Source organism: Corythoichthys intestinalis, chromosome 4 (genome assembly GCF_030265065.1).
Source record: "Corythoichthys intestinalis isolate RoL2023-P3 chromosome 4, ASM3026506v1, whole genome shotgun sequence".
Classification (NCBI taxonomy): domain Eukaryota; kingdom Metazoa; phylum Chordata; class Actinopteri; order Syngnathiformes; family Syngnathidae; genus Corythoichthys; species Corythoichthys intestinalis.
The window spans coordinates 29158607-29172926 of NC_080398.1; the positions used below are offsets into that span (position 1 = coordinate 29158607).

The 14320-nt window shown below is 37.6% G+C and overlaps 1 protein-coding gene across 3 annotated transcripts in view; it reads right to left on the reverse strand.

The window, feature by feature from the left end:
- ttyh1 (tweety family member 1) overlaps positions 1-14320 on the reverse strand; it is an 86036-nt gene that overhangs the window by 42663 nt on the left and 29053 nt on the right. For all 3 annotated transcript variants that reach the window (XM_057833673.1, XM_057833672.1, XM_057833674.1), the window contains exon 3: positions 5826-6055. In XM_057833673.1, the coding sequence (XP_057689656.1) occupies positions 5826-6055 (230 nt within the window). The remainder of the gene's footprint in view (positions 1-5825; positions 6056-14320) is intronic.

Consider the following 14320-nt stretch of genomic DNA (forward strand, 5'->3'; position numbering starts at 1 on the left):
TATGTGACCCAGATTAGAAAGCAGGAGGGGAAAGGGAGGAACGTATGTGTGCCGAATGCGAACGACGCTGTTTTTCCGACGCGCGGACGAAAAAGGCCGCCATCTGTATAGAAAAGCCAGTTTTGTGTAAACAAGCTATTAATTGTCCAGCGGATGTGATAACAGATGAATACAATTATAGCACAGTCCATAAGGGGGAGACACGGACCGTGCGGATGGCATATGATGACATCATTAGGATGTGGCGAGTACATCATGTTCTGGGATGCGACGCAGTCATTTACATGTATGTTCAGGCAACGGGCCAGATTATAACAGTGGGATTACGTTGCAGTGTAGTTTAGTTCAAGCATGTAGCTAGAGGGTTATTCATTTGACAGTATGATCAGTGAGGTTCTTCGGGTTTGTAGTTTTAATTTGCCTATGCACAAAAGGAACAAAATTTTAGGACTATATTAACTCACTTAACATCCAATGCATTTGAATTGGGAGAGGCTGGTAGCCAATTAGTTAAATGACACTTCTCACTTTGATGCCAAAATTTACAAAAACAGATTATAAAATCTTTTACTTGTAATTTTGCTTAAAGTAGATGCTGAATCAAGCTGGGTAAGTTAATTTTCTTTGCTAAAGCCATCTCCACCCTGAACTGACATATGTAACACCACATCACCCAATGTCTGATATTCATTTACATGCAATATTCTACGTGCAATACTATTTATGTGCAATATTAACGCGCAATATTCAATGCCTGCACTGTCAACTGCTGCTATTTCACTTCTATTCACACATATTCTATGTGCAATACTATTTACGTGCAATATTAACGTGAAATATTCCAATGCCTTCACTGTCAGATGCTGCTACTTCACTTCGATTATTTGCAATGCCTGAACATAGGACTACCTCATACACATTTCTTTTTTTTTTTTTTTTAGATTTTATACTTTTATACTTGCAAGTCACTGTTGAGATTTTTACTTGTCCTGCACTGTAAAGGGAGATGCTCCACAATGTCATTGTACAACTGTATATTGACAATAAAGGGCTATTCTATTCTATTCTATTCTATTCTATTCTATTCTATTAATTTAAATATATAAAATAACAATAATAATCATAAAATTAACCAATAATTTTAAAAAGAAATAATAATAAAATAAATATACTTTTACATATGATGCAAATTGTCGACATCAGGCCTCTATTGGAGAAAAAAACAGGTTAATATTATTAGATTTTATTATTATTGCTATTATATTTTTACCCCAAAAAATTTTCAAATGGAATTTTCATGAATATATTCCATTATATAATTATTTACTTATTTATAAATATAATAAATTAATTAATTAATAAATAAACAAGTTGATTAAAAATTAAATGAATAAAATTAAAATGGATAAAAAATAGAAATAACTCTGATAATGGCTCCTAATAAAACTATTCAATTATTATTTTTTTTTTAATGTCATTTTAAGTTTTTTATTTTTATTATCATTACATTTTTATTCCAATGATTTTTAAAATGGATTTTTCAACAATATGCTATATATTTTTAAATAATTTTTGTTAGTTATTATAGTATTGCTTTTAAACATTCTTATTATAAATAAATATATAAATGAATTAAAAAAAAAAAAAAAAAAAACTATAAAAACTAAATAAATAAAATTAAAATGGATTAAAATAGAAAATAATGGAAATAATAGAAATAAGGGCCAACCAATAACACTTTAATACTATTGTTTTTGTTTTGGTTTTTTTGTTTTTGTATTTTATTTTCCTTTTCTTTTAACTTATTCTTAAATAAACACAATGAAACAAATTGTAATAAACTGAAAAAGAAGATTCCAATTCAAAAATTCAAATAAGTGTGTATTTTGCTCTGGTAATTGATTAATTGATTTTTTTCTTTTCTTTTTTCTTTTCTTTTTTAAATGTTTTACAATTTTCTTACAACCTCAAATTGCTTAAATCTTTGGCTGCCACTGACGGAAAACAGACGTCCAATCCATTTTAAGCATCCCTCCCGGTTGAAATGGATTGGATGCTTATTGGCGTCAAAAGGTCATTTTCAATATCAGTTACCCTCTTTAACTAACTACCAAAACACATAATCTGTGACGTGGCAGTGAAAGAGGTAAGCTAATGATAAATAGTGAATACATGTCCACTGGGCCTGAAAGGGTTAATATCCTTAAAATACCTTTAAAATATCTTACATCCTTTATCACTTTAATGTGACATTTCCAGCCAAACGATACACATTCATGAATAGTGAACACATTTCGTGCGAACGGATCTTGTACATTCATGCGCGCTTATCCGCCTTTAACTTTCCGATGACATTTGCTTCCGTAACAGTGAGTAATGATGGTGACCAGATATGACAGGATCCGTGTTAATAAGCAAGTAAATACTGCGCGTTGTCACGGGGCGAGGTTGGCAAACAACAGCGCAACATGACCGTCAGATGTCAAGTAGCCCTCGCGTTCATTCTGGCAACACGGGTGACTAAAAAGCACATGATGGTGATGAAGGAAGATGATGATGAAGGAAATGACAACATGTGATTCACGGCTTTGCTGCGGCCGCTGTGACTAAACGCTAATGGCTTCGATGTGGTTTTTGGTTGTGGTGGGAACATCATCGCATTGATATGTTCATTGATGTCACTTTCTGGTTTGTTTTGTTTTTTCCACTCATTCACAGCCATTGATGACAATAGATGTCCAATCCATTTTACTGGGAGGGCTGGCTGGCCGCAAATGACGTTTTAACCGATAGCCGATACCCCGATGTTGTCAAATACTAAAATCCAATACCAATATCGAACCAATACCAATATACACTATGCAGTCGTGGACTTACTAACATAACATATTATTACTAATTGTACTGTGATGCCCCCTGGATGTGATAATAATCATAAATGTAACAACTTCAAGGTTTTCCAAATAAAATAAACATTCTGTGAAAAATTCACTGAATTTATAGATAAAGTGCTATAATAATGATAAATGTAACAACTTCAAGGTTTTCCAAATAAAATAAACATTCTATGAAAAATTAACTGAAATTGCAGAAAAGGTGGCAAAATAATGTCCTATATTCTTAAAATAAACTGAAATGAGCCAAAATGTCCGTAATTGAATAAATGGAATAATTGACGATAAATCACGTTTACACTAGTTACCCCAAAGAACCAAAGCATTACAAATACAGAGCCAATCATATGACATGTCAATGCAATGACAATTCCCACGATGCATTTTGCTGGGCTTTTGCACAGATTTTTAATTATAATTATGGATTTTATTACTTTCCTTAGTGCCTATTTCTTTCTGGTGATGCAGTAGTTATATGTGATGAGTTTAAAATTCCCTATTTTTCATTTATTGGTCATTTTATTTGTGTACCATGAGTGATAAGACTCTTTCCCTCAGTTAACAAATCCCAAGCAGCATGGTTTGGAGACCCGTGAAGGTCACAGGCGCCTACCAATATTAGTAACCCAGCATGCGTTCTGGCTGAAATCTGATATCTATATTATCCGATATTATTTTGAATACTTATATCAACCGATAATTTCGGGCAGCCAAGATTAGTGGACAATTCTAATTTTGACAACAATCTTGAGTTCCCGTGGTTATCATGCTCAGTGTGTGTTCTATGCTACAAATGCACCCTTAGCAAGTCACAGTACCATAGGCTCCGTTTGGGCAAAAACTAGTAGATTTCAGGTACATGCCAACTTATTGTCAAGAGAAGACCCTTGCTGCCACTTCAGAAGAGCCATTTAAGTCAAACCGCGGATAATTAGACATATTTTACGAAAATAGATAGAGGAAATTTGCTGTGACATGGCTCTCAATTGCTACACTAACGCAGAGACAATGCTTGCCAGAAACTTCGTCAGACGTCATTAAAAACTCTAGGACTGCATCTGATGGAATATGGAATGGAATAAGCATAATTTTAAAAGGATGGACATACACTGTATGCTGCGATAAGAGGACGTCATGCTGCACTGGTATGAAAAAGTATCTGAACCTTTTGTAATTTCTCACATTTCTGCATAAAATTACCCACCAACAAATGTGATCTGATCTTTGTCAAAATCACACAGATGAAAAAACAGTGTCTGCTTTAACTAAAACCACCCAAACATTTATAGTGTTTCATATTTTAATGAGCGTAGTATGCAAACAATGACAGAAAGGGGGGAAAATAAGTAAGTGGACCATCACATTTATTATTTTGTGGACCCCCATTTGGCAGCAATAACGTCAACCAGACGCTTCCTGTAGCTGCAGATCAGTCTGGCACATTGATTAGGCCTAATCTTGGCCCATTCTTTTCTACAAAACTGCTGTAGTTCAGTCAGATTCGCTTGAATCGCTGTCTTTAGGTCATGCCACAGCATCTCAATGGGGGTTCAAGTCTGGCCTTTGACTTGGCCACTCCAAAACGTGTATTCTGTTCTTCTGAAACCATTCTGAAGTTGATTTACTTCTGTGTTTTTAATCATTGTCTTGTTGCAACATCCATCCTCTTTTTAGCTTCAACTGTCTGACAGATGGTCTTGAGTTTTCCTGCAAAACATCCTGTTACACTTTTGAATTTATTCTTCCATTAATGATTGCAAGTTGTCCAGGCCCTGAGGCAGCAAAACAGCCCCAAATCATGAACCTCCCTCCACCATGGTTCACGGTGGGGATGGTGAGCTGTTCCATTTTCCTCCACAAATGACATTGTGTGTTACTCCCAAACAATTCAACTTTGGTTTCATCAGTCCACAAAATATTTTGCCAAAACCTCTGTGGATGCCTGGCATGAATTGCTGTCTTTAGATCATGCCACAGCATCTCAATGGGGGTTGAAGTCTGGACTTTGACTTGGCCACTCCAGAACGTCTATTTTGTTCTTCTGAAACCATTCTTAAGTTGATTTATTTCTGTGTTTTGGATCAATGTCTTGTTGCAGCATCCATCCACTTTTTAGCTTCAGCTGTCTGAAAGACGGCTTCAGGTTTTCCAGCAAAACATCCTGTTAAACTTTGAATTCATTCTTCCATTAATGATTGCAGGTTAACCAGGCAAGGCAGCTTTAAACCACTCATCAGGGATTGGGTACACACCTGACTTAAAATGTTTAGTAAAAATCGGTTGCAATTGCTCTTGTTCGCATGCTACGCTCATTAAAATATGAAAACCTATAAATATTTGGGTGGTTTTAGCTAAAGCTGACACTGTATTTTCATCTGTGTGGTTTTGACAAAGATCAGATCACATTTGATGGTGATTTTATGCAGAAATGTGAGAAATTCCAAAAGGTTCAGATACTTTTTCATACCACTGTAGTTTCTGATTGTTTTCAACTGGCACTATGAAGATTTTATTTCCCAGGAAGACTGTGCGATGCTTAATCTCATGACAGTTTAAGGCTAGCCCTGTTTTTTTTTTTTTCAAGGCTAGCCCTGTTTTTTTTTTTTTCTTTGTTTACATTCAAAAAGTGCAGATTGCCACAATGTGCTACTACAAAGCTGCTATATAACGGCTAGTGTGAGCCAAAAGCCCTGGCCCTGAATATTTCAGATGCTATGACAGGTATTCTTAAAAGGATTTGTACAGTCAGATGATTTATGCCGCTTCCTCCTCAGAATTTCCCTATCTCTTTGAAGACGTGCCACGAGAGTTTCTCGTAATACAAACTTTGGAATGTGTTCATCCCGCAAACTGCCCAGATTGATGACTAAACGAGAACAAGAGGTCAAGATAACCCCGCTTTCCAAATGACAGGTGCGTCCGCCTCCTCACCAGCACAACGTGACGGATGCCACGGCCACCCACGTGACGCAGCAGATTCCTCGACCCTTCTTCCCGCTGTAGCCGTGACCCGTGCTGCCGTCTTCGTCCTCCTCCTCCTCTTCGGATCCCTCGCCGCGGTCGCCACGGTGACAGCAGCAGTAGTGTATGAGGAAGGACAGAACCACCAAGAGGGAGATAACGAGGGCGATGGCTGATACGCTGGACAAAACCAGCAGGGTCTGACAGAGATGGGTCACATTAAATGACAACATTAGCGGGGCGGCTTTGAAAAATGTCTCTTTGATTGTGTTTTGAAAAGATATTAAAATGTGAAGTCATCTCGCTTCTCGTAGACTGTAATTTATGGCGCTCGTTAACAGCAGGCGCCGGTGATTTAAGTGGAAATGATACTCTGTAGTTTAGCACACCCAATAGTTCAACTCATTTAAGTGTATTAATAAACGTGTCGCTTAAATCCCCCCATTATAATCATAATTCATCTTCCAGCTCAGAATGTAATCCCAGCAATTCTCAAAAAGTCTACTGTGATCCCTCGTTTTTCCCGGTTAATGGGGACCAGAACCCGCTCCGATAAGTGAAAAACCGCAAATTAGCACCCACCAATGTTCAATTTATTTATTCAGATTTAGCATTGGAAAGAGATACATATAGACCCCAATCACATGACGTCACAACTCCACCCCCCTGACTGGATTCACCATATTGTCTGTCAGCTCGTCATGTTTACACATTACCGCTACGTACATGCCTCCTATTACGGCGTGTTATTCTGCTCGTTAACATTAATAATCAAAATGGTTAAGGCGTGTGTGGCAGTTGGTTGCAGTAACAAAGAAGATAGACGGAGAGACTTGAAGTTCTACCGTATTCCGAGAGACCCGAAGAGGAGAGCGATATGGACTGCTGCAATTTGACGAGAAAACTGGGCACCAGGGCTGGCCAAGCCTATACGCAGACTATGCAGCTGGTTAGGGCCCCTGACCACTAGGGGGCCCCCAATTTGGCAATTGTTTAATTTATATTCTATTTTGTTCACTACAGTTTGCTTTATTTGACTTTTGTGAGTTTTGATACTTGATTACAAGCTTAAAAAAATAAAAGTCCTTCCTTAACTTCTTTATTTCCTCTTTTAGAAAAAGGTTTGGCACTATCTACTGTAAGTTCTGACAATCATTTGGGGTGAGAAGTTTGAAGTATGCAGTGCAAAAAAATTTGATTAACATACAAAATATGGATGTATGGGTTGGATTGCATGTATGGGTTTCACAGTACACTGTGACGAAATGGTGGGCCAAAAATATGGGCCCCTTTGCATTATTTTGCTTAGGGCCCCCAAATAGCCTGGGCCGGCCCTGCTGGGCACCAAACGATCACCACAGACTATGTAGTAGTCATTTTATATCTGATAAGATGCATTTAATATATATTTAGAGGGTTTTGGGCTGACAATCACAATTAAGATCATTGCAAGGCTAATCGCCGACAACATACAGTTTCAAATTCAAGATGTTTATTTCTTCCGCCATAATTATTTTTTGAATAATATTTAGCTGGTACCAAGTGAAAGAAGCTGGCCTTGTCTACGAATCATCAGTTAAACAGGGGTGTCCAAACGTTTTGCAAAGGGGGCCAGATTTGGTGGGGTAAAAATGTGGGGGAGTACCTTGGCTGATTTACGTAGAACAATATATTTAAACAAATTTTAGCAAGCCCTTCTGTGTGTCACATTTGCTTTATTATTATTATTTAATTCATAATTTCAACAGTCTCGCCTTTGTGGCATTCTCTTTTGACCCTCGGGCTCTTGCGAAATACTGCTGCTGTGAAATTAAACTAGCTTCAAGTTGCTTTGATTTCTCGCTGCGTATCTTCCTGTAATGTTGTCGTACGTGTCAGCGTGTCTTGTTTGGTAATATCGTGTCACATCGAACTCTTTGAAAACAGCGACTGTCTCTTTGCAAATGAGGCAGACACAGTTGTTGCATATTTTATTGAAGAAATAGTCCAATATCCACCTATCCTTGAAGCGTCGGCCATTGCAGTCAATTTTTTTTTCTATTGATTGTCGCCATTTTAGAAAATTGGAAGTAAAGGGTCACACGGGGTAATGTTGCTTAGAGTGCTGCTCTTAAAAGTTTTTCAAACTTTCATGAGAATAGGCTGAGTTTCTGTGGACAAGATAGTTGTAGATATCAGGGTAGCAGATGTCAGGCAGAGACGGCGAAGACAGCGGGTCGAAAAATATCGATTTAGGCATCAAATATGGATCTGGCGAATGGATCGACCGAAGCTTTTCCACATAACGCTTTTTATGCAGCAAAATCCAATGAGTTTACAGCATCTGAAAGCCCCTGGTCTTCCATGAATTGCACTATAAATTGCACGATAAATTGAGACCATTGAGAATACGGACACACAATGACGGACAATATGGCGGTACAATACAGCGACACGTCATTGTGTGACGGTGATTGGGGTCTATGAGACATGTTTTTGGTTTTTAACTCATTTGCTCCCAAAAACGTATAAATACGTTCTATTTTTAATTGTTTCAGTATTTATTTATTTACGTATTTATTAGGGCTGTCAAACGATTAAAATTTTTAATCGAGTTAATCACAGTTTGAAAATTAATTAAATGTAATCAATAGCAATAGCAATTCAAACCATCTATAAAATATGCCATATTTTTCTGTAAATTATTGTTGGAAAGGAAAGATAATACACAAGACGGATATATACATTCAACATACTGTACATACCGTATTTTTTGGAATATAAGTCGGAGTTTTTTTCATAGTTTGGCTGGGGGTGCGACTTATACTCTAGAACAGACATGTCCAAAGTCCGGCCCGGGGGCCAAATGCGGCCCGTGGTCAAATTTAATCCGGCCCCCAGCCTCTGTCATAAAATCAATAACGTCTGGCCCGCACACAAACTTAATAAATTGGTCAGCAGTACTGTTACCAGCATATGAAGGAGCTTACACACTTATTGCTGCTCCTCATTTACCCACTAAAAGGCAGCAGCAATCTAAGCAACATTACCCCGTGTGACCCTTTACTTTCAATTTTCTAAAATGGCGACAATCAAAAAAAGTTGACTGCGACGGCCGACACTTCAAGGATAGGTGAAAACTGGACTAGTTTTTCACTAAAATACGCAACTGTGTGTGCCTCATTTGCAAAGAGACAGTCGCTGTTTTTAAAGAGTTTGATGTGAGGCAATATCTCCAAACATGACACGCTGACATGTACGACAAGATTATAGGGAAGATAAGTAGCGAGAAATTGAAGCAACCTGAAGCTAGCATAATTTCACAGCAGCAGTATTTCGCAAGAGCCCGAGAGTCGAAAGAGAACACCACAGAGGCTAGTTGCGAGATTGTTTAAATTAATAATTTAAAAAAATATTAAAGCAAATGTGACACACAGAATGGCTTGCTAAAATTTGCTTAAATGAAAGGACGTCAGCGAAGGTCGGCTCCCCACATTTTTACTACACCAAATCTTTGCAAAAAGTTTGGACACCCCTGCTCTATGGTGACTTATGTTTGAAATTATTAACACATTATTCTATCATTTCACATGTTATTTTGGTCTTTTGGAGTGACACTGATGGTTTGGTAAACTTGTTAGCATGTTCTTTATGCTATAGTTATCTGACTAACTCTTAATATCTATGTTCCGTTAACATACCGGCCACGTTCGTATTTCGTTGTTCATGCATCATGCAACATTATCATACTGTACACTTATTCAGCATGTTGTTCTCTATTGTATTTTTATTTTAAATTGCCTTTCAAGATGACATATCTGTTCTATGTGTTGGATTTTATCAAGTAAATTTCCCCCCAAAAATGCGATTTATACTCCAGTGCGACTTATGTATGTTTTTTTCCTCTTTGTTGGGCATTTTATGGCTGGTGCGACTTATACTCCGGTGTGACATATAGTCCGAAAAATAGGGTAAGTACTGTATTTGTTTATTATAACAACAAATCAACAAGATGGCATTAACATTATAAACATTCTGTTAAAGCGATCCATGGATAGAAAGACTTGTAGTTCTTCAAAGATAAATGTTAGCACAAGTTATAGAAATTTCATATTAAAACCCCTCTTAATGTTTTCGTTTTAGTAAAATTTGTAAAATTTTCAATCAAAAAATGAACTAGTAGCTTACCATTGTTGATGTCAATAATTACACAATGCTCATGGTGAGGAAACCCATAAAATCAGTTGCACCCAAGCGCCAGTAGAGGGCGACAAAACACAAGTAACAAGTCGACATGACACTGTGCTGTCATTTTAATCTGTTTGAGCGGGGCATGGGCGTTAAATGCGTCAAATATTTTAACGTGATTAATTTAAAAAACTAATTACCACCCGTTAACGCGATAATTTTGACAGCCCTAGTATTTATACGACTTTTACATTTTTTTTTTCACAAGAGACATCTCTAAGTTCTGATTCAACTTAGCTCCAAAGCACAATGCTGAAAATCCATTTTAGAGCAATAAAACTGGCCACTGGAGGACAGTAGCGCATTTGGTAAGACCCGCAACCCGATTTAACGTAACGAACGGCCGGGACGCTGGCGGAAGAGGACCGAATGGACGTCCAGCATGCCAGGCGGCGGACGACCGAGCAGAACAACCCGGAGGATGCCCGGAATGCCAGGCGCTGGACGACCGAGCAGAATGACCGGGACTACCAGTGCAGCGGACGATGAGTCCGCGCTGCTCGCCGAGCAGAGCCTGCACCCTCCAGTGTCCCGCGACTCAGCCGGAAACGCGTACGGCCAAGTTCTCAAGGCGAACTCCGCCACAAGGCAGTGGTCACCACAAAAAAAAAGACCAAAAAAAAATCAATTTTTATGAGACAGGCGGCGATGAGGGAAAAGTTTACCCCTGCTGTCGCGGCCACAACAGGGTCATCTCTCAGTTAGTTATGTGTAAATAAATTGTAACTTTGCTATCAAAAGCTCTATTTGTCTTGTTGTTTATGTTATTTTGTAAAAGGAAAACATTATTCAGATGTTTGGAATGTAACTAAAGCAAAAAATAGCTGCGTTAAAGTCAAAGTTATGTTTGAAATGTATGTGTTTACAAAAAGCTCAATTTCTCAGTTTTTTCATCAGAAATTGGAAAATTGCTCAAACTGAGCTATTTTCTAATGCTGATTTCTAAAGAATAGAAAAAAGATATGAACTAACTTTTTTTTCCTGCTGAAAGAAAAGACTGTAATCTTTCTTTTAGTGAGTTCCATGTTTATATAGCAATAGAACAGAATTTTCTGTGAGCCTTGCAAAATCTGTCAAAATCCAGTAAAACGGCCGGGAGCGAAGGGGGTTGCACTGGTGAAAATGGCTGGGAGTGAATGAGTTAAGCACTTCAAATGTAATAATTAAGCTAAGTTTTAAACATGTTACTGTCCCACCGAAGTATTTTTGAACAATAATATAGTAGAAAAATGCTTGTCTTTATTAAACGCTTAATTGCGTGAGTCCACTCAAATCTGCTCAAGCTGCTTACTTACTCACAATGAGTTGCCACGGCAACAGTTTAACAAGTTAAACGATGATTGACGTATACGCCGCTTTGATGTTTTGGCTTACAAGCTTCTCTGGCAAGATCCAACCTTAACGTCTGTCAATCATCGTTAACTTTAATAAGCAACTCCAGTCCACTGCCTGACCAAGAAACCAGCAGGAGGGAGAGTGAGACAACGTGATCGGATCGGGACAGCTCATCTGTATTTATTTATTTTTTTATTCATTCATTTTTTTAATTGAAAAAAAATCACAGATGGACTGAGGGCGCGAAGTAGTGAGGGATCACTGTATTTATTAGTGCTGTGCACGTTTTTGAAACATTCAGGAAAATGTATGAGGCAATTCATTCCAGTTTCAGGTTAATGCCAGAGTACTATCTCGGTATGCGTGTCCTGTCGTATAAATCAACGCTATCAGCTATGTAACTATGCGGCTCTTCTATAATACCGTAAAAAAAAATAATCTCAAGTGTTTGCAAAGATTCAAGATTTCAATAGAAGATCCACATACACTCGTATAGCACCGATAAGGCACTATATTAGTGTCATTGGGGAGTACAGTGGTACCTCGACATCCGATCGCATCAATATATTATCCTTTCGACATCCGAAGTAAAATTTGACTCGTCATTTGTCTCGACATATGACGACATGGTCGAAATATGACAATTTATGACAGCATTGACAGTTCATTGGTTCCCAGCAACACGGACGCACGGCGGATTTTCTTGTGGGAGAAATCAACATGGGTCCCAAGTAGGCATGTGCCGGTATGAGATACTGACGGTATGATAACCCGAAGCAAAAATATCACGGTTTCAAGGTATTACAGTATTGCAATTACAGCTCTAAAATGTGTTACTTTGAGATTAAAAAAACTAAAATTCTATGGAACAGAATTTTTATTTTTCGAAACATGTTAGTAGATTGGAACATAAGTATAATATAGGTTAAAATAAATTTTTAAATAAAAAATAACTGAAATAGTCTAATTGACATTAAACTAAATGCAGTCATTTAGGTAAGCCTAAACCATCAGCCACAGCTCCATATTATTACCATCAGAACAAAAATATTTTTTTATTTTCCATCTAAAGCACGTGCGTATGACTCGTACCATGTTTACATTACACACACACTATTTCTCAACACAGACAGTTGCCAGAGAGAAAAAAACATGTTTTACCACCGCTAGGCACGCTAAACATGCTGGAGTTAACTCTCGTAGCTTGTGGGAAACACTCATGATAGGGTTTACCGTTCTAACCTTCAATTTTGTATAAATGCAAAATCATATTGGAGGTATTGCCTCCTCAGCAGCCACCCTCCGCAAACATGTTTTGCATGTCAGTTGGCCGTCCTCCTCTAAGCCGCAGCCGTCTGCAACTTTTCTGTAGCCAATATTCCCATACCAGCGACTTTGTTTTCTTCTATAAGAGGAAAAAGTTCAGGAGTTTCACCTCCTCCAGCTATCGTCTAGCACAGCTGACTCACCGACACTGAGCAACAACCAGTGGGGGAGGGTTTGAGCCTTGCAGCAGCAAGCGAAGGGTTTCTCCCTGTATTAACGGTACATTAAAAACTAGCTAATACCATGACGTTTTCATACCACGGTATACCTTGAAACCGGTTATTGGCACATGCCTAGTCCCAAGATGGTTAGTGGAGGTGTGGAAAAAGGAAAAAGGTGACGCTTACCATTGAAACGAAGAGGTAAATGATAGAAAAACTATGAGCGTTGTGAGCACGTCGGTGAACTGGCTAAACAACGCTGCTCACTGGTCCCCCCCTCTAGCTACCTACACACCCACGGTCTCCTTCCTCCGTTCACCAGTAAGTTAAGGTGACAATAAAAACGTTCTTTTAAATTTCCATTTATTATTATTATTATTGTTCCAATTTGTATTTGTAATACGTATTTTTTTGGTATGTGTAATTGCTATTAGTAATTGTACCGGAAGCATTTATTAAGGATTTAGCGTAGGTTTTTGGGCTGTGGAACGAATTAATCGAATTATAATATATTTTTATGGGAAAATCCTGTTCGACATATGACCATTTCAACTTACAAACCAGGTCCTGGAACGAATTAAATTTGTATGTAAAGGTACCTCTGTACAAAGAAATAACGTGTGGATGCTGTGCAATACAGTGATCCCTCGTTTTTCACGGTTAGTTGGGACCAAAACCCACCACAACAATACAAATTTTATTACAACGAAAACATTAAGAGGGGTTTTAATATAAAATTTCTATAACTTTATCTTTTAAGAACTTTTTATCCAGGGATTGCTTTAACAGAATGTTAACAATGTTAATGTCATCTTGTTGTTTTATTGTTATAATAAACAAATACAGTACTTATATACAGTATGTTGAATGTCCGTCTTGTGTCTTATCTTTCCATTCCAACAATATTTTACAGAAAATGATGGCATATTTTAAAGATGGTTTGAATTGCGATGAATTACGATTAATTAATTTTTGAGCTGTTATTAACTGGATTAAAAATTTTGATCATTTTTACAGGCCTAATTTTAATTCAAAGTGTAATAATTATAAGTTTTAAACATGTTATTGTCCCACCGCATTATGTTAAACAAGAATGAAGTAAAGAATGCTTGTCTTTATTAAATGCTTCATTGAGTGAGTCCACTCAAATCTGCTCAAGCTGCTCACTTACACACAATGAGTTGCCACAGCAACTCTTTTACAAGTTAAATGATGATTGACACATGCTGCGCTTTGACGTTTCGGCTTCCAAGCCAAACTTTAGCGTCTGTCAATCATCGTTAACTTTAATAAGCAACTCCAGTTCACTGTCTGACCAAGAAAAGCAGCAGGAGCAAGAGTGAGAGACAATGTGATCGGATCGGGACAGCTTTATAAAATACTGCATTTGTTTTTGTTTTTTTTTTCAATTAAAAA